This window comes from Daktulosphaira vitifoliae, unplaced genomic scaffold (assembly GCF_025091365.1).
Source record: "Daktulosphaira vitifoliae isolate Bord-2020 unplaced genomic scaffold, ASM2509136v1 Scaffold_1, whole genome shotgun sequence".
NCBI classification, from domain to species: Eukaryota; Metazoa; Arthropoda; class Insecta; order Hemiptera; family Phylloxeridae; genus Daktulosphaira; species Daktulosphaira vitifoliae.
Window position 1 is genome coordinate 15,778,133 of NW_026099572.1, and position 21,950 is coordinate 15,800,082.

Consider the following 21,950-nt stretch of genomic DNA (forward strand, 5'->3'; position numbering starts at 1 on the left):
AAAAAATTCCCCCGTTCCCCGTAAATGGGGGAAACCTCCAAAAAAATTACAAATTTAAAAATCGCTAATTTTCGAAATTTTTTCAATTTTTTTTACTAAAATGTGCCGTAACTTTTTCAAAAATGAACATATCGATATAATTTTTTTTTTATAGATGCTTGATGTCTTTACCTATCATTTGATACATTTTTTTTGTACATTTGACCCTTTATCTGCCCACAGGGGGGGATTTAAAATGACAACTTTTTCACAAAAAATTTACTTTTTCAACTTAACTTTTAAAAATGTTCGGGAAGGTCTGACACTTTTATATATATCTTAAATTAAAGCTTATGTAATATACAGTAAATTATGTTTAATAATAAAAAAATAAACTCGATATTTCAATCACATAATTTTTTTTTTCATTCCCGCATAAGACGCTTTCCCGCTTAAGAAGTTCTAGGGAGCTCTAGACTTATCTTCAAGGTGAAAATGGCTACCAAATGCTATTTTTGTGTGAAAATTCTCGATTTTGTATTTTACATTTTTAACTTTATAATATTAAAACATATTGAAAAGTGTATTGATCAACACAATTTTTTTATGAGAAATAAATTTTTTTAATAAACCCTTTTTCATTCGACATACTTTATCTTAATCAGGATATTACTAAGGAACTAGCAGATCATGTAGCTTTTGGAATAATCCACCAATTTTTTAAAATTAAACACTATCTAAAGATTTGCATCGAAGCGTTTTTTTTGATAGTGATTTTAATCACTGTCAGATATCATTATACTTGATCTATCTATGACACGTCACCACTGTGCCGCGACCCCCCTGTGCTGGGTTTTTTTTTAAATATGTTAATATTTAGCTTCATTGTGAGTTTGAAAATTTATTGATGCACTATTTTTTTTTAGATAAAACATATGGACATATGACTCAATTACTTTGGAAAAATTCAAAAGAAATAGGAATAGGTGTTTCAAAAGGTTCTAACGGCATGTATATTATAGTGACAAATTATTACCCTTCGGGAAATGTTGTAGGGCAATTTAAGAAAAATGTGTCTCCAAAATAATAAAATATTATATGAAATAAGCCATGAAATTATTTATTTATTTTTGTATAGTTGAAATAATTTATTTGTTCAAATCATATTATTTTTATAGTGTGAAATAATTCAAATACATAATATGATTAAACAGATAAAAAAATTATAATAAATTGGTAGTTCTTTTCATTTGTTTTTTATTAACAAATAAATAAATCAATAACAAAAATGTTATTGATCTTTTTTTTATTTAAAAAGATCACCTGTTGGAAATTACAATGGTATCAGCTAAAATAATTTGTTTTTTGAAAAAAATAAGTGATGTTAATTATTTAATAGAATTAAAACTTCACAATAAGGTATCAGAGGGCACTGTATACACACTTAAGGTGAATGAAATCTTGCTACACAAACAAAGCTGTGAACCAACACACAAAATTTTCATCCAAAGATTAACTAATCAAACGTAAAATACTTTCTATAAAAAAGCACTAAAATTAACCGGTTAACATATTTAATATTAGGTTGTACTATAGAAATAGTTACACGCGAGTTCATATTAACATAAATCGTATAATTTCAAATGCCTACACCGACGTATATATACAGGGTGGCCCACCACTCACTGACAACTTAAATAACTTTTGATCCAGTTAATATTTTTAGCTGATTTTTTTTTTAAATAATAGTTAGACGTTAGGTCTATAGCTATATCTCAATAATTAATTTTTTTATATTTTATTAAAAATATTAATTATTTTTAAATTTTAAATAAAATGTAAAAAAAAAAGCTATTTTGTAGAGTAGAATTTAAGAAAAATTTTAGTAAAAAAATATCTTATTAATATTCAGTAGTAAATATTCTGTAGCGTTTTGAAGTTTGTAAAAATTTGAATTTTCATGCACTATTTCATGGTTATAAACATTGAAATATGTATTGAGAAAAGGACAGAAGAAAACGCTATCTTTTCATGATTACTGTGTATACATATGATGATAGTGTGTATACATTACAAACTTGGCATAAATATCATGATAAGAAATTAGATAAGGCAATTATTACTTATCACTCTCATTCAAAAGTATATTGAAAAGATATTAAATAGTCCTTAAATAGTCAGAGGAATCTTCTAGAGGCGGCGTCGGAACTCTCTAGACATTCGACCGCCACACGCTTATGTAGAGCGACGAATCTTCTAGAGGCGGCGGCGGCCGGACATTCTAGAATATTCGACCGCCACACCACCCCCCTACGGAGTGGAGTTAGCTAGGGTCAAAAATGTCCGGGAATCTGACTCGGCGGCCTGAGCGAGTTGTTCGTACTGGCTGTGTTGATGGATCGGTATTAGGCGGTTGTTTTTGTTTGGTCGTATCCGGGGCAGTCGCTGGTGGAGCACGTGCCTGGCTAACGGTTGTGCTTTCGTTCATCATGATGTAGGCAGANCTTTCGTTCACCATGAGGTAGGCAGGTTTTACTCTATCAATCGTCACCGTAACTGGTTGATTTCGAACTTTTATTGTGAACGTTTTGTCATTTCGGGCAATTACTTCGTAGGGACCTTGATATGGCGGTTGAAGTGCTGCTCGGACACCTCCCTCCCTGAGAAATACGTGTGAACAGTCCTTAAGGTCCGCAAAAACAAATGATCGTGGATTTGAGTGGCGAGATGCAGGTACTGGACGAATTTTATTCATAACACTGCGAAGACGATCTAGTAAGCTAGTAGGGTCGTTCGTACTGCTATTATCTTGCTTGTCTGTGAAGAAATCACCAGGAAGATTAAGAGGCTCACCATAAACAAGTTCCGCAGACGTGGCTTTTAAGTCTTCCTTAAACGCAGAACGTATTCCGAGAAGCACGATAGGCAGTGACTCAGTCCACGAGTCTTTTGCGTGGGCCATGATGGCTGCCTTTAGTTGTCGGTGCATTCGTTCGACGAATCCGTTTGCAGCAGGATGCCAACTGGTAGTGGGGCGAAGCGTAAAACCAAAACGTTTTGCTAAAGTTTTTAAAGTAGCTGAAACAAACTGAGTACCACGGTCAGTCGTAACGTATTGAGGTACTCAATAGCGTGAAATCCAGCAATTGAGGAAACCCTTAGTGACATCGTCTGCTGTTATACGTTCGAGTGGATACACCTCCGGCCAACGGGTGAAACGGTCGATTACCGTCAGACAGTACCTAAAGGACTGTGATGGCGGCAATGGACCGATGATATCGACATGAACGTGTTTGAATCGGCGTGAAGGTGTTTCAAAGTTTCCCAGTGGGGCTGAAACATGTCGGCTTATTTTCGATCGCTGAAAGTGGACGCAAGCACGTGTCCAGGAACGGCAATCCTTTTTCATTGCTGGCCACACAAATCGTTCCGAAACTAAGTGAGCTGTTACGCGTGCACCGGGGTGACTAAGGTTGTGTAACTGATCAAATGCGTGACGCCGGAATCGTTGTGGCAAAAATGGTCGTGGGCGTCCCGTTGACGTGTCGCAATAAATATAGGCTGAAGATCCTGGCACTAGTACCTTCTCCAAATGAAGAGATGAATTGTTGTCAGTAAAATGTTTGAGTTCATCATCCGTGTCTTGAGATGCAGCAAGAGCTCGGTAGTCCAGCGGGAGAGACACAACTTCAATGCGTGACATTGTATCCGCGACGATATTTTCATCACCTTTAATGTGTTGAATGTCGGTGGTGAATTCGGATATGAATGTCAACTGGTTGAGTTGCGTAGGAGGTATCTTTTCTCTCCGTTGGGTGAAAGCATATACGAGTGGCTTATGATCGGTGAAAATGGTACATGGTTGTGCTTCGACAATGTGCCTGAAATACTTCACCGATTCATAGATGGCAAGCAACTCACGATAATACGCAGGCCACGCACTTTGTTTCACCGACATTTTCTTTGAAAAAAATGCTATGGGTTGCCAGATGTTATTGACTCGCTGCTGCAGACATGCGCCGATAGATTGGCTAGATGCGTCTGTGAATAGTCCAAGTCGTGCGGCTGGATGAGGATGTGCTAAAAGAGTAGCGGTCGCAAGACTTTCTTTGCATGTGGTGAACGCTTTTTCTAACTCGGGAGTCCATTCTATCGGTTGGGAACCTTTTGTCTTCGGGCCTTTGAGAATACCGTGAAGTGGTGCTTGCAGGTCGGCAGCTTTGGGAATAAACCGGCGATAAAAATTTACCATTCCCAAAAACCGGCGTAATCCTTGCATAGATTTTGGCAATGGATACTGTCGTAGGGCCTTGACGCGTTCCGGTGGCATGCGGGTGCCTTCAGAAGATACTAGGTAACCTAGAAATTTCACCTCAGCCGAACCTAATACACATTTTTGCGGGTTAACGACAACACCGTAGTCAGAAAGTCTCCCGAAAAGAGTGCGTAAATGCTGTTTGTGGTCCTCTTCCGATTTAGAGAATACCAAAATGTCATCAATATATGCATAACAGAAGTCCAACCCATTGGTAACTTCGTCTATGAAGCGTTGAAAAGTTTGTCCAGCATTTCGCAATCCGAATGTCATAAAAGGAAATTCGTAAAGTCCGAATGGAGTGGTAATGGCTGTTTTGCATATATCGTCCGGATTAACAGGTATTTGATGGTAAGCCTTTACCAGATCGATTGTGGAAAATAGCGTGCAATTAGCCAGGTTGTGCGAGAAATCATGTATGTGTCTGACTGGATAGGAGTCTGGTATAGTTCGGGCGTTCAGCGCGCGGTAATCACCGCAAGGACGCCAGCTGTTCTCCCCTTTCGGTGCTAAATGTAATGGTGAAGACCACGGACTGCTTGAAGGTCTAGCGGTACCTGCCTTGACCATTTCCGCGAATTCCTGTTTGGCGATTTTTAGTCTACCTGGAGCTAAGCGGCGTGGGCGGCAGGCTATTGGCTGACCAGGTGTCGTAAGAATGTGGTGCACTGTTTGATGTTTTATTGTCCTGGGCAATCCGGTGGGACGTGTGATGTCCGGAAATTCTGCGAGAAGTGCAGCCCAAGGGGAAGTGTTGGCAACTGATTTTATGCTGCATTGATTTACAGAGGAAACCTTACCATTCACAGCCAAGCCTGTGACACCATCAATAAGACGTTTGGTACGGCAATCCGGCAGCAAGTGGTAGTATGCCATGAAGTCGGAACCAATGATAGGAGTACTCACGTCGGCGACAATAAAACTCCACGGGAAACTGCGTCGAAGTCCTAAATTCAAATTGAGATGGACCGTCCCGTAAGTTTTTATGGTACTGTTGTTGGCCGCGCTGAGGTCGTAATCGGTGGCATGGCGTCGTTCCCGTAGTAGCCGTTGAGGGTAACAAGATAAGTCGGAACCGGAGTCGACTAAAAATTGGCGTTTTGTTATTTGATCTGTAACAAACAGGCGGCTGCTCGGGTTCGGACAGTCTGTTGCCGCCGCTACTGACTGTCGTTGGAGTTTTCCTGATACTTGCAGGGAGCCTTACATTTGGCAGCCTTTTCTCCATAAGTGCTATGATACCAACACCATCCTTTGCCGTTAGTCAGTTCCACGTTTGAACGGTTACGTGACCTAGAGTGGGAACGTTGTGGGCGTTTAGCACATAATTGGCTTACCTGTTTTGTGAGTGCTTCAATGGCAGCTAAAACATCGAGTTCCTTTTTATTGTTCGTCGTGGCAACAGCATGGACGAATTGCGAGGGGGCTGGCTGCACTTCAACAATTTTGTCAGCCAGCTCGGCTACCTTATCCAGAGGAAGCTCTGATTGTGCAGTTAAAATAGCTTGTGCTTGTGATGGTAGACGGCGGAGCCAAAGTTGACGTAAAATATTGTCTTGTAATGTAGTAGTGCCGGCAAGGGAACGGAGATGTCGTAAGAACTGTGATGGCTTACGGTCACCTAGTTCTTCTTCATTGATGAGTTACCGCACACGTTGTTCTTCTGAGATAGACAACCGTTCAACGAGTTTTGCGCGAAGATGTTTGTAGCGTTCAGTAGGCGGTGGGTTAGTAATAATATCCTCTACTTCGGCGGCGTAACGCGTATCAAGCTGAGCCACAACATAATTAAATTTTGTTTCCTCACTTGTTATTCCCGAGATTGCAAACTGCGAGTCAACCTGTGAGAACCATAAGCTAGGTCTTTCGGACCAGAAATGTGGCAACTTGACGGCAACGCGATTCACTGAAGCTGTTGGATATTGCTGTGCCTGTAGTGCTGCAAGGCGAGCGTTTTCTTGACGTAACTCCTCCAATTGATTGCGTAGTTCTTCGGCGTTCATACTTGTTATCGTCGAGGTTACCAATGTAGCGAGGTGTAATATATAGAAGTAATAACACTTTTAAGATTTAATAACAACTATACTATATTACAACGAACTAACAAATAACAGCGAGAGACGAAGCGCGTTTAAGACAGAATGCGTAAGTGATTGACTGATCGACTGACTGACTGGAGCGACGATCTTGCCCTTAAATAGTCAGAGGAATCTTCTAGAGGCGGCGTCGGAACTCTCTAGAACATTCAACCGCCACACGCTTATGTAGAGCGACGAATCTTCTAGAGGCGGCGGCGGTCGAACATTCTAGAATATTCGACCGCCACATACCTTTCTTGGCTCCTTACAGAACAATTATTTTAAGTATAGATGTTATTTGACAGTGATTAATATCAATATCACAAAGAAACGCTCCGATACAAATTTGTAGATAGTGTTTAATTTTTATAAATTGATGAATTATTCCAAAAGCAAAATTGACTTCTATTTTTTGTTACACTTCCATGGACATTTGCATATAAAAAATAGGTAGTCAGGATTTTTTTTTAACTTATACTACGTAACATAAGCTTTAATTTAATATATGTTTAAAGGACGCAGTATTTGCGGAACATTTTCCAAATTTAAGTTGAAAAAATTGTTTTTTTTTTTGTGAAAAAGTTGCTATTTTTATACGCCCCTGCGGTCAGATATAGGGTTAGATTTTGAAAAAAATTATATCAAATAGATGTGAAATTTTTTTGGGATTACCTCTTTCTACAGAGAGCGAGGAACATTTTTTCAATTTTTAAGAACAATGTCTTTAACTAGAATAGTTAAGTATAGTTTGTAAAAACTACAAATCATATATTTGTGATCTTTTGACGTATGGTTGAAATCCGGTGAGTGCTGAGTAAAAGTGGCGACAGACATGTTAATAAAAGAGAATCATATGTGATTATTTATATAATAGCGTATTTATTGTAATGAAAAGTATTCATTTTTCTAAAAAAAGTAGGTGAATTTTTTTTAAAACGTGTAAAATTAAGTTGCGGTTGTTTCGACAAATAAAATAATACACTGAAGTTTATTAGGAATAATAAACTAAGGGCTTCTTTTTTAGAAAATTGTCTATCACAAAGCTTACACGTGTGAAATATATCATTGTATGATTTGGAATGTCATTTTAGTGAATGTACTGTTTTGTATGTTGTAGGACATTCATAACATTTGAATTGGCCACTTTCTTTAAGTTCGAATGATCGATTTGTTAAAAGTGTAATTATAGAGTCAGCTTCAAAATTATACACATTACAATAATACATAACTTTTCCATTTTTACAACCAATAAAGGTTTTATATTATCAGAATCTAATTTTTGTTTTTTTAATGAAAAAATGTCATCATTGTTCCCAGAAATTTTTTTGAAATTTAATTTATTTTCTATTGATGATTTGATTACATCAGATTTCTGAAAAATAATGAATTCATGTTTTATTATTAGTAAAAATACAAGGCATATAGTTATGTTTAAAATAAATTTAATAGTATTGTTTGTTAAAAAAATTGTATAAATTGTTTGGAAACTGTATTCGATTTTTGTCATAAAAATAATGAATTAAGTATAATATAATGAAGTAAAATACATCAAAATTTAGTTACATTAATTTTGCTAGTATGCTAAACAGTTGTACCCAAAATTTAAATATTTTTTTAGAAAATTTTGGATTGTAATTTATTTTCAAGTATAATTATACAGCTGCTTCATTATTATGTAAAGTTGTCTCTTGATATTTCATTGTTATTTTTAAAACTTCATTAATTTTCAATAGCCTTATCTTTTACCAAAAGTCTGAGTTTCATGTCAATGAAGAAAAGAATGGAATATGGAAATTTTTATTGAAGTTCTAAAATTTCATAACTTGAGCAAATGCACCTTCTATGGCCAGTACCTCATTTATAACTAAAAATATATCTTTACACAGTAAGTTGTAAATCATTTTGATGCATAACACAGCCAAAATAATGTCAAGTAATTCTATAATAATTTTTGTCTTCTAGATATTTTAAGTAGAGCGATAGTTAAATATCAATAAACACTATTAATCATATCTTGTTTATTGCAATCAAAATTCTTCAAAAAGCTTTAATGAAGTCAATAAACATTAAGTTAAAAGTAATTTATAAACTTACTGTATTGGAGAGAATAACTCCATTATTAGATTTAGATATTATAGGACTCTTAAAACCTATTAATAGTTTTATTTTTTGAAGTATTTTTTTTTTCAATATATTCATTTAAGTCAGTAATATTTTTTTCGCTCATAATATTTACTGGTTAACAATGAGTCCATTTCCATCTACAATATTGTACATGCAACTGCTTACTAAGTTTACTGATTCGTCCAAATCATCAAACTTTAATTTGAATGCCATCAAAATATTATAAACATTTTTAGAAACTATTTTCTTTGTTCATAATAAAACACTTTACTTACATTTTTAGGGTCATCTGATACTTGAATATATGTAAAAGTATTATGTGACCTATTTGTAAAATTCTAAATCACTATTAATTAGTAATGGCTTTACTCCAGTGGCGTGCGGTCAGGGCAAGCTAGGTAAGCGGCGCATGTCCGGGGGAAAAGGAAGAAAAAAAAAAGATTAATATTTATAATGTTAAATGACAATTTGACTTATACATTAAAATTACAACTATTCATTAATTCTTATTTGAGTATTCAATTAAAAAAAATTTATTAGGTTTCTTTGAAAGAAATTAAATGAATTTTTTTTGTATAGGCAATTTCTTTACAGAATTGCTCGTATTTTGGATTGCCTGTCCCGTATCGTTATTTATAGGAATGACCGGTTGCGGTAGAAGGGGATATACATGTTTTTATGTGGCGGTTGAAAGCGCTATGCCTAGCGCTTATCGATAATTTAAAAAACGGAATTCCAATATTTTTACGATACATATTGGATTATTTTCGTTATTAATATACTTTTATTATAATATTAAACGGGTACATTGAAAAATGACAAAATTATTTTGTCGTCAACCGTCGACGTGTCCACAAGTCCTCATAATCAATTTTGTGATGAACAAAAATTTAAATGTAAGTACATTAATTCCTCCAGCATAATATTGTAGTATAAATATAGATAATTATTATTTAAATAAATTATTATAATTAGGAGTAATCAAATTTCATTTGCCTTGTTTCTATTTGTTTTTATAAACAATGAATACTGATTCAAACAATTGCTTAATCGAGCATCTATTGAAAAATGAATTTAATTTAAAAAATTTCGATGAAAAATTAACAATTGTAAAAAATGGTAGACCATGTCCAGAAATTCCAAAATTGACAACTAATCACAAAGAAAAAAACAAAGTTTACATCGTTATTTTAATATTTCTAATTATTTAAATACTTCATGATTGGCTGGTAGCACAAAATTAAATAAACTTTTCTCTTGGTCTTGTGTTTTATTCACCAGGGAAAAAAATGTTTGGTTTTGTTAATTTAAATAATTTAACAAATGGTATTCAAAAATATGAACGATCTCAAACACATATTTCTTCTGTTTTAAAATTTAAAATGTTTGGAAAATCTAGAATTGATTTGCAGCTTGATGAACAGAGACATTCAGATGTAATACGCCATAATGAATTAGTAAAAAAAAATAGAGACGTTTTAAAACGTTTTATTGATTGTGTTTGTTTTTTTGTGATCTACGAATTACCATTTCGCGGTCACAATGAAAGAGTTACTTCTTTAAAAATCAGGAAAATTTCCTCGGTTGTTTAAATTTTTTATCATCTTATGATTCTATTTTAAACGTACATTTAAAAACATCAAGAATATTCCGTGGTACATCAAATAGAATTCAAAATGATCTTATTGGCTCAATTAGCAACATCATATCAACATCCATTGAATCAGAAATAAAAAATGCTAATTTTGTTGCAATATTATTAGATGAAACTTCGGACATAACAAATCTGTCTCAATTATCAACTACTTTGAGGTATGTCCATCATAAACCGGAGAAGCGCATGAACGTTTTATCTTATTTGTTGACGTTAGTTCTGATAGATCAGCAGACTGTTTATTAAAACACGTAATTGATATAGTTAATAGGTATGAATTAAAAGATAAATTAGTAGCTTAAACTTACGACGGAGCGGCTGTTATAAGTGGTCATGTTGGAGAACTACAAGTTAAAGTAAAGGAGCTCTACCCAAAAGGATTATTTGTCCATTGTTTTAGTGATTCATTAAATCTTGTACTTTCACAAGCAGCATCAAATATAAAAGATTGTAAGATTTTTTTTCAAACATTAGCATGTATGGGATCATTTTTTACTAAATCTTCTAAACGTACACATGCTTTATCTAATTTTACTAAAAAAAAAATGCGCCAACTAGATGGAATTTTTCTTCTCACTTAGTAAATATGGTTAACGAAATCAATACATATTTCATAGAGTTTTTTAAACATGTATAAGATAATTACAAAGATTGGGATAATGAAGCAATAGTATTATCTTTAGGGTTTATCAAATTTTTAGATAGTCATTAAACATACTTTTTGCTAATAGTATTTAGTAAAATATTTAGTTTAACTGATATTTTATATGAAGCCTTACAAATAAAATGTTTAGATATTAGCTTCGATGCGAAGCTGAGAAGGTATTGGTTTTACTAAGATGTATTTATTTTTTTAGCTTCGATGCGAAGCTGAAAAGGTATTTTTTTTTGTGTCTGTTACCACTTTTTCTCAGCTCTCACGGAACCGATTTCTTTCAATGATACGTCAAAAGATCACAATTCGTATCTAGTCAAAGACATTACCCTCAAAAATTAAAAAAAATTCCCTCGTTCCCCGTAAATGGGGGAAACCTCCGAAAAAATTACAAATTTAAAAATGGCTAATTTTTGAAAATTTTTCAATTTTTTTATTAAAACTGCCGTAACTTTTTTAAAAATAAACATATCAATATAATTATTTTTTATATAGATGCACAATATCATTACCTTTCATTTGGTATATTTTTTTCATAAATTTAACCCTTCACCTGCCCACAAGGGGGGATTTAAAATGACAACTTTTTCACAAAAAATTAACTTTTTCAACTTAACTTTTGAAAATGTTCCGGAAGGTCTGACACTTTTATATATATCTTAAATTAAAGCTAATGTAATGTTCTTTATTATGCAAAAAAAAAATTTCGGACTTTATTTTATCTTCACGGTGAAAATGGCTACAAAATGCTATTTTTGTGTGAAAATTTTCGATTTTGTATTTTATATTTTTAACTTTATTATGCTATAACTTTTTGAAAAATGTATGAATCAATATAATTTTTTTTTATAGATGCATGATGTCTTTATCTATCATTTGGTATATATATTTTTTTATATCTAACCCTTTACCTGCCCACAGGGGGGATTTAAAATGACAACTTTTTCACAAAAAATTTACTTTTTCAACTTAAATTTTGAAAGTGTTCCGGAAAGTCTGATACTTTTATATATATCTTAAATTAAAGCTAATTTATTTTTAAATGTAATTTATTTTATTATGCGAAAAAAAAATTTCGGACTTTATTTTATCTTCTCAGTGAAAATGGCTACCAAATGCTATTATTGTATGAAAATTCTCGATTTTATTTTTTACATTTTTAACTTTATAACGCTATGACATATTGAAAAGTGTATGGATCAACATTATTTTTTTATGAGAAATAATATTTTTTAATAATCCCTTTTTTATTTGACATATTTATCTTAATTAGGATATTAATAATGAACTAGCAGATCATGTAGCTTTTGGAATAATCCACCAATTTTTTAAAATTAAACACTATCTAAAGATTTGCATCGAAGCGTTTTTTTTTTGATAGTGATTTTAATCACTGTCAGATATCATTATACTTGATCCATCTATACCACGTCACTACTGTGCCGCGACCCCCCTGTGCTGGGTTTTTTATACTGTGTGAAAAAAATTGGAGAAACTAAATGTCAACTGCAAAATTATAGGTTAAATCTATTTGAAACATTATGGGAAACAGTTTTATTAGATAAAGGCGATTTTGAGCTACAACGTAAAATACGTGACCCGAAAACATTTCACAAAGTACTTTTTAATGAAATATTTGATAACATATTAACAAATTTGCAAGCACGATTTGGTTCTCTAAATAAATTCGAATTTTTATCATTAACTGACCCAAATAAATATTCAAACTACACGAACGAAATTCCAAATTCTGCGCTAGAAAACTTTTGAGAGTCAAATTTCGGAAAAATGTTTGATTATATTAGATTACATAACGAATTAATTGTATTATACACATCTGAAGAATTTTCAAATACTAATCCATATGATTTAGTCAAAAAAATTAAGATGAATGATATAATATCGGCGTTCCAAGGAGTATTTAAACTCGGTCAACAAATTTTAACTATTCTTAGTACAACAGCTTCAGTTGAATGATCTTTTTCGGCGTTAAAACGACTCAAATCGTATCAAAAATCTACACAAGGACAAGAAAGACTTAGTTCATTATCATTAATTTCAATCTTAAATGGACTTTTGCATAAAGAAAAAATTAATCCAGAATTTTATGATAAAGTTATAAATGAATTTTTGAAACAAGAAAGACGAATGGATTTTATCTATAAATAAATTTTAGATTATAATTTTTATTAATAAAATACCTTTTTTTTTGTTTTAACTTGAAATTGTATTTTAGCGCATACCCATCATAAAATATCATCGCAGGCCACTGTGTCGTAATATAATCGTCACGATTATTTATACGAGACAACACTAAAATACCCTGTTCATGTACTCAACAATGCTATCTTTTTAGTATTTATTAGTATATTCTTTTTTCATTTCAAATAGTCACCACTTCTATCCATAGAAATGGTACATTTTAACTTGTTTCATTATACATTATATTTTTACAAGGACATGATCCTTTTCGATAACTACATTGTAATACATGCTGTTCGGTCATAAATCAATTAATAATTACTTTTAAAATACTTCCTCACCAAAAGAAAATCTATATATTATTTTTGTCATCTTTGTTATTTTACTATTAATAGTTAAATGCATTGTATCAATTTTCGTCTTGCTTGTTAAAAAACATGTTAATGTTATATATGTAAATGTCAAAATAATTTATGTTCTATTCATCTGTATTGATCTCTGTTTCATGCTTATTTATCAATAAACAATTATACTAAAAATTCGACAGTGACGATTTTTGGGGGTAAAAAAATATTATAAAAAGCCAGAGCAAACCCTTGCTCCTAGCTGTTCCTTTCATGCTCCGTATTGGGCTGTTCATTTCGTGGTCCGTATCGCGCTGTTTTTATCGTGGTCCGCATTAAGTTGTGCGAACGTCGTAATCGTCATTGTCAAAATTTTATATGTTAATTTGTGAACTAAAAATCTGAACTTGTGTATTTATTTATCATTTTCACCGATATCATCACTAAGGATAATTATAAGAACCAGAGAATTTTACCAGGTAAGATTTTTTACATCGTTATTTTATGACCCTCGAATCACACCCCGAATAAAAAGTAACTCTCACTTACACATTTTCTAACAACAACAAAAATAATCATTCTAACCCTTTTTCATCTATTTATTCTAATATTTTTTTTCATTTACATTTTTGAGTTACGACAACTGCTTTCCTCTTAAATGCATAAACAATTTCTAAGTTTTCAGCATAATTAGTATAGATTTTTTGAGGTTGTTTATATCCGATTTTAATCTAAAAGCAATTTAATATTTATTAACTATTAAAGATATTTTATTCATTTTGTTTTAATTGTTTAATAAATTTAATAAACACCGTTCGTTTTGAACAATACATACTGATTATCTTATCTACAATATTAAGATGAATAGTGTAATATAGGTCATTATTTTGTAAAATTGAAAACAAAGCATTTTTGTAATGTTTGGTTTAACTATGAATTTCTTGATCTATTATTACAAAAATATAATATAGTCTATTATTTGTAAACCTAGAAGTAGAACACTTTTGTAATGTTTAGATTAATTGTAATTCCCGAATTATTGTTACTATCAGGAAGTAAATATTTATAAACATTTTTGAAAATGATTACTATATGAATTTTATAAAAAGAAAAACAAAATATGTTAGTATATAAGATGAAATAGAATGAATTGAAGGGGGAGAGAAAGAGAAGACCTCGGGAGTACCGAAGGTAATCTCTTTCCGCGTGATACGCTTGTGACATTAAGTTTTTATTTTGTGTATTATTTATTTATCCGGTTTTAAGTGTATCAATATTTTATATGTTTTATTTTGATTGATTATACCTTTATTAACTACATTTTGCGTTATTATTGAACTACTATAACTATAAGTTAGAGCAAAAAGATTGTTCCATAATTTAAATACATCAAAGTGATATTTAAATACAACAATAGTAAGTAAATAACTCACTTAGTGCTAACAGCTCTTTTCTTTACTTGCTTGAGCTGTTAAAAACTATTAAGAAGAAATAAAATTAATTTTTTGGAGGGAAGAAAATGTAATATTATACTATCACTTATAATATTAGAATATTATAGTATGTTATCTTTTGTACGTGTATATCTATGTTATGAATTCACATGATCACCAAAATAGGGTTCCCTTATTTAGAACATAATATAATTAATAAACTAGGCAATTATATCTGATTATTGTACATATTCTAAGTAACGCCTATATGTGGGTTCTCAATTAAGTCCAGCCAGTCTCATATAACTATTAAGATCTACAGTTTCCAAGATCACACTAGGGATCGCTACACGACCCTTGTCTACTATAAAAACTCATTTTTTCCTATTAAAATCAGTTCTTTCGGTGATTTTATAATACACAAAATCTACGACACTACTCAAGATTTCACTCTCTGGGACTTAATCGATTTTTTTAATTCATTTTTCCTTAAAGAATTAAATAACACTCAGAAATTTTAAAGTGAATTTTGTTTTGGTAAATCTTTAAATCTGGACTTGTCTTTATGGTGAAAACGGCTACCGAATGCTATTTTTGAGTGAAAATTCTCGATTTTATAATTTACATTTTTTACTTTAAAGTGCTATAACTTTTTGAAAAATATATGGATCAATACAATTTTTTATGAGAAATAATATTTTTTAATAATCTATTTTTCAATTGATATACTATATCTTAATCAGGATATTAATAAGGAACTAGCAGATCATGTAGCTATTGGAATAATACACCAATTTTTTAAAATTAAACACTATCTAAAGATTTGCATCGAAGCGTTTTTTTTTTTATAGTGATTTTAATCACTGTCATATATCATTATACTTGATTTAACTATGCCACGTGACTACTGTGCCGCGACCCCCCTGTACTAGGTTTTTAATTTTCCTGTTACAAAATTACAAAGGTTTAAAAATATATTTATATTTATTATGTTGAGAAAAAAAAATTAAGTTAAATTCATAACACTACTTTTATTTTAAATTAGTAAAAAATAATGAGGAAAAAAAACTATTTAATATTGTTGAAAATATTTTTGGGTACCTCCCCAGTGTAAATAAACACCATAAAGATAAGAAAGCTTCAATATCTGGGTCACATAGTGACAAATAAAAGTAGGTATTCAATACTTAAAGCCATTTTGCAAGGGAAAATATATGGAAAAAATGCCCTGAAAGAAGAAAAAAAATCATGGCTTCTTAATCTAAGGGAATGGTATGGAAAGAGTTCATCAGAGTTTAATCGCGTCACAACTGACAGAGAGATCATTTCTGGAATGGTTGCCAAAATTTAAAATTGAATATTGCCTTTGGCCTCACACCTCTTACCACAAAATTAAAATATGAAACACATTGCATATTTTTACTGTTTAATTTTTCTTGTTTCATTGCTAAGAAATTTCTCTTGCACGTTGCAGAACTAACTAGAAGTGAAATAGCAAGTTGGAACATTTTATAAAAATTAGGCAATACTTGAAGAGTGATATTCTTTTTAAAATCTTCAATATTTCTTTTTCTATGTTAGCAAGGCAGTTTTTAGTCACCATTATTTCTGATTTCAAGCTATATTGGCAAATGTTTAAACCTGGTAAAACCTACAATGAAATATTGTCATTTATAATAATAGATAAAAATTATATTACATGTTTATATGTATAATATAAAAGTACATTTGTAATTTTGCAATAACTCACTAAAACATAAGAAGATAAAATACCTTAAAATAATCAATGAACTGAATATTTTAATATAATTTAGTTTTATAAATTCATCAACTTCATCAGCAAGAGGCATATTCTCTATGGAAAATCGACTTTGTTTTCAAATTTTAAATGTTGTTAAAATGAATCTAGGATTTTATAATATATATATTGATTCAGTAATAATCTTCAGCTTTTATTATGTGTTCGCGCATTATTTTAGATATTGCATCTGTAGTGTTTAGTAGTGTTTACTATAATCCGATCCAAATGATTTGGCTGTTGTTTTTTTCTTTTAGGCCCTACTTGAAATAAAATATAATAAAAATTGGTCCCTTGTGGCTAATATTATTTTAAATAAAAAATATTTATATTATATATAACATAAATATATAATAATTTAGAATCATATTTTTATTTTGAAAAATATTGCTTACTATATATATGAAACACAAGATGTTGTGCATGATGAACAAAAGTATAATAAAAAAGGAGCCATCCTTTTGTAATTGTTGAGAGTATTTCTAACAAAACAACAATTAATGAAATTTACATCAATTAGATTAAAAACTATATTAGTTTATGAATCATACCTTTTACTTCATTGACATCAGCTTCATTTTCTATTTATCTTTTAAATACAATAAGAATACTCTTAAAACATTGTTTAATGGCTTCACAGTTTTTAAATCAACAATTCCATCTAGTATTACTAATGCGCCCATAGATATTGTGTTTATACCCAAGTTGTTTTGCAATTCATCTAAATGACAATTCTTTTGGGGATGAGAAAAATGAACTTATATACACTCAATTGTGTTAAAAACTAAAAGTTTTTTTTTATAATTTTTAATTATTACAAAATAATATTTTAATAAAATAAACATAATTTATTAATATTGATTATTACTTTAAAAATGATGCACATATCTGCAACCAAAAGATTTATTCTATGAACCATGCAATGAGTAAAAATTGCACGTGACATTTAATTCTTAGTTTTAATTGACTCTATTAATTTTTCAGACATGACATCAACACTATCATAGGATTGTAAATTATTTGAGCTTTAGCTTCAACATAATATAAAACATTTGTTCTTCTTTATAACTTCTAAAAATTAAACAAAAATTTTAAAGTAATATTAGTGTTTATTAATTGTATATTTTTTTATTAATGCTGATTTTTTAATTTATTATGTTGCTCACGCATTATACTAATAGTCTGTCTATAAATGTCTTCTATAATTGAATCTCATACACTATTTGCACATATTTAAATTATTTTATTTTGACTATGGAGACTAGTGTAATAAGTACACTAGTTACCATATTCAAAAGAAACAAATTATTTGTTTCTTTGTTGAATATTTCAAAAAACTTAGGTATTTGCATGGACAATAAAACACAGTTTTCGTTGAAATTAACTAAAAAAAAATAATTTATTAAGAAATTAATAGTTATATCTTCTCAGTTTTAATTACTTATTATAAGGTGATTAGATTATTTAAATTAGTGCCCTACTTTGATTCAATGATGATTTATTTTCATTGTGTTAGGTCAGTCTTTGATTACTAAATAAATTGTTATGTTAATTAGACTTTTAATATATTCCCTTATAGTGGCAACATCTAGTTTAGATTGAGTTATTAGTAACATCGTATTATTGTAATGTAGTATATTATGTTTTTTTTTTATATTTTGTCTTGCACAGTGTGCACATGTAAATTAATTCATTGTTTTTTATGAGTTAGTTGACTATTGGTCATATTCTCTTATTTTAGTTAATGACCATATGGATTGTAACTATGGTTTGAAATTATGTTATATGGTCAATTCTTTCTGTTTCTTTAATTTTTCTTTCTTCATCTTCCGTGAGCTGACAGGTCCTCGGGTGTGGTCAGGGTGGATATGGTGAACATCTTAATGGTTCCTCTACATTTATGTAGAGGATACTCATTGATATTGGTGACATGTCCATTTTACCCTGACACGTGCAATGGATCTGTCATGTCCACGTTACACTCCTATTTTCTTCTGTTGGTACATTATTAAATTAATTATTTAATATTATGTATAAATGTTATTTATTTTATTTAAATGATTTGATTCAGTTAATATCTGATATGTGAATTTGTTCTGAATTGAACTCTTAAATACTGCCTATGTGAGCATTATGTTTAAACTACATCGACCAAGTGTAGTTATTGAACTCACAAAATATAAAGGCCGTTCTGATGCTAGTCTGTCTATAGACAATTAAATCTATACAATAGCTATAAATCACCACTCACTGTTTTAACTTTATGTGTGCAAAATGCTGTGTGTAAATAAAAGATCATTTATTAGGCTGATATCATATTAATTGGATCTGTCTTAATTTACACGTTTCTATTTCTATTATGACTTATGGATTCATATGTATTATCTTAGACCTCCTACTCATATTTTCTTTTGGTATCCTTGACCATTATTTAATTGTTATTAGTATTTTTATTGGACATACTTTTGTTAATTCAAGTCTATATATTTTGTTTATTAGTATGACTTAATTATCCAATAAATTTTATTTTGTTTCGATAATTAAAAAAAAAATGAACTAAAAATAATTTTTAATCATTGTTATCTTAAATTGAAATTATTTTTATAACCTTTATCCATAGGATATACGTACGTATAGGTCTTGAGTTACCAATATTGATATATGGCTTTCCTGACGGTAATACATTACATTATCTGTCCAGTTCATCATAGAAAGCATTTTTTAATTCTTCATTTTTATCCTCTGTAGGTGCGTAGCAATTTACTATTATAATATTAAGCCATTTGCATTATACTCTACATAACATATTCTATCACTTATTGGTTCAAACTTGACAAAACCTGGTAAAACTTTGTCTTTAATAACAAAGACTACTACCCTTTCGTGTTTTTATCCGCCACTGTAAAAATTTGTGATTCCTTGGGATCTTATACTACCAGTTCCGCCCCACTTTACTTCTTGAACTGCCGTTATATCCAATAAGTATCGCTCAAGACACGATATGATTGTCATAATGGTCCAGTCCTATACATTGACCGCACGTTCAAAGTTTCTATACTTGTACATAAATATGTCGGAAAGGTATATCCAATTCGTTCTCGAATAATAATGAAATCTTTATGAACGGTATTGATAGACCAGAAGCATCCATAACAAAATAGTTTCTTTGTATTATATTGTGATACAATATATTATTACAAAATTCAAAGAATCAAAATTGATGTTCAACGACTTTAAATATTCATATTTTGCATTGTCATTTTTTTTTTATATGTATAACTAATCATATATTCTAAAATATATTATAAATTACAAAAACACTGAATACTCTTTATTGAAAAATTTACCATATATTTACATACCACGAAATCCTTGAATTTTGAAAACTATATAAATTGAATGATTTCGGTTTATTAATATGTTTTTTTTAAATTAAGTAAGGATTTAAAAGAAGTTTTAGATATTTGGAAAATTATTCTGCCCAAATAGACGAGTTGACTCTATTCCATCATAGGGAACCCGGCTTAACATATAATTTTTTTAAGTAAAATATGCATTTTGGGAAACATAATATGAAGTTTATATAGAATTAATATACCTATTATAGAGCAATATATTTTGCATGTTTAAAACCATTAGTTTTTACAATTTACGGGGGGGGGGGATGGATTCAATTACGAATAATTATTTCAAAAGGGCTAAGTCCCCGTAAGCCATCACATATCCCGATAACCACCAATGGATCTGATCTTAGAATGTCTAACTTGAAGAATGGACGAAATAAACTATTGGCTGAACCAATAACGTTGACATCTGAAGAAATCGAGACTGTAAGTTTTGACGAAATTGTACAACTATGCAATGGAATAAACAATGATGTATCAACAACAGGATAATTAACAGGTTGGTTAGGATATGAAATACACGACGAAGGCTTTGTGAAATGTTGAATGATTATCAGCTTATTTACAACTGTCATCAATGATACGTAGAGGGGAAATAGAGATTGAGTGTCTTCAGGGGAACGGGTAAAGAAAAAGAAAACAGTGTGTGTGTGCCTGTGTGGCGGTCTTAGTGAAATGTTTTTGTGTTAAACGTATAAATTTGTATTTTTGCAATATTCCTTAATAAAGATTGTGTTTCTTCTTCAGTAGTGTATTATTGTGTCTGTTTCATAGTATAGTTATTTTTAACATTTCAGTAGTGGGATTATTTAAAAACTAATATTCTGTATATTAGTTCTGCGCTTACAAAGTGAATGCGAATCGAGTGTGGGAGTTGTATTAATTCGCAAACGGTTCATTTTTTGCTTTTTACTCGCCAACCTGAGGGTTAAGGATGCGAAGAGAGTACCGAGTAATACATACATTACAACGTTATTGCCGTCGAAGATTAGTAACAAATTAAACCAGACTACAAACCACTCTAGAGTAGAGGCCATGTTATCAAAGTACCTAGTCTGATTTGAAGTACAAGAGTAGACAAATAAAACACAGGTCTTACTTCTTCGTAAAATACGCAACATTGTCGTTTTAATATCTTGGAAAAAACCAAAAAAAATGATTGATTATTTTTTATAATTTAAATGAATGTACTTTATATTGAAACTGTTGGAATATTTTAGTATAAAAAATATAAATTTGTTTTATTTAATATGTCTTTTATATGTTTGTTACAAAATTTCTGTTAATCTTCTATTCGGTTAACCGTCACAATCATGGTCTCGATGGGGACGGCTAATCGATGTTCTATTGTATTTATTTTTTTTTTATATATATATGCTTAAATTGTTAGTTAAATAATAATATCCTATTTTAATATTCGATATATTTTTATAAATATTTGTTATATTTAATTTACTAATGAATTTTTTCGGATTCAAAATATGACAATGTGGTTCGTGTCACTTTGTTTTATTGCATGACTACACAATTTATGTTAATAATGTATCAAGTCCAGTAGATAGAAAAAATTATAAATAAAAGTTGTGTGTGCAGATTTGTTCTGATTAGGTTTTATACGCCATGTGATTAACAGGTTAAGTCGGCTTGCAAGTTAGTAGACCATCAAGACGGTAACATCTAAGTTTTCATGTATTGAGATATTGGCGATTTGTTAATAAAATGTATTTGTATTTATAACTCATCATAGTATTAATAGTAGTCATTGTAAACATATAATCATAGATATATTAATTATATGAGTAAAATTATTTTCATATACTCTATTATTAACTAGTGATCTGCAAATTTGGCAAATTTACAATTGAAATTGTATTAACTAATAGATGTACAAAATAAGTAAGGTAAAATTAAATGATAACAATGTTTTATAAGTGTCGAACAGCTTTATTTAAATTAAACAGATA

At 30.6% G+C, this 21,950-nt stretch overlaps 1 protein-coding gene and 1 long non-coding RNA gene across 2 annotated transcripts in view; one reads left to right on the top strand and one right to left on the bottom strand.

Annotated features, from left to right (window-relative positions):
* LOC126902555 (uncharacterized) overlaps window positions 1–1,195 on the top strand; it is a 10,156-nt gene extending 8,961 nt beyond the window's left edge. The window contains exon 8 of the mRNA XM_050679944.1: window positions 906–1,195. Within this exon, the coding sequence (XP_050535901.1) occupies window positions 906–1,066 (161 nt within the window). The 3' untranslated portion in view covers window positions 1,067–1,195. The remainder of the gene's footprint in view (window positions 1–905) is intronic.
* A 15,426-nt stretch (window positions 1,196–16,621) lies between these two features.
* Window positions 16,622–17,355, bottom strand: LOC126902853 (uncharacterized). The gene is made up of 3 exons (XR_007703356.1): window positions 17,134–17,355; window positions 16,978–17,064; window positions 16,622–16,845 (listed from the first exon to the last, which is right to left on the bottom strand). It is a non-coding gene; the product is annotated as an uncharacterized LOC126902853 (long non-coding RNA).
* Window positions 17,356–21,950: the final 4,595 nt, after the last annotated feature.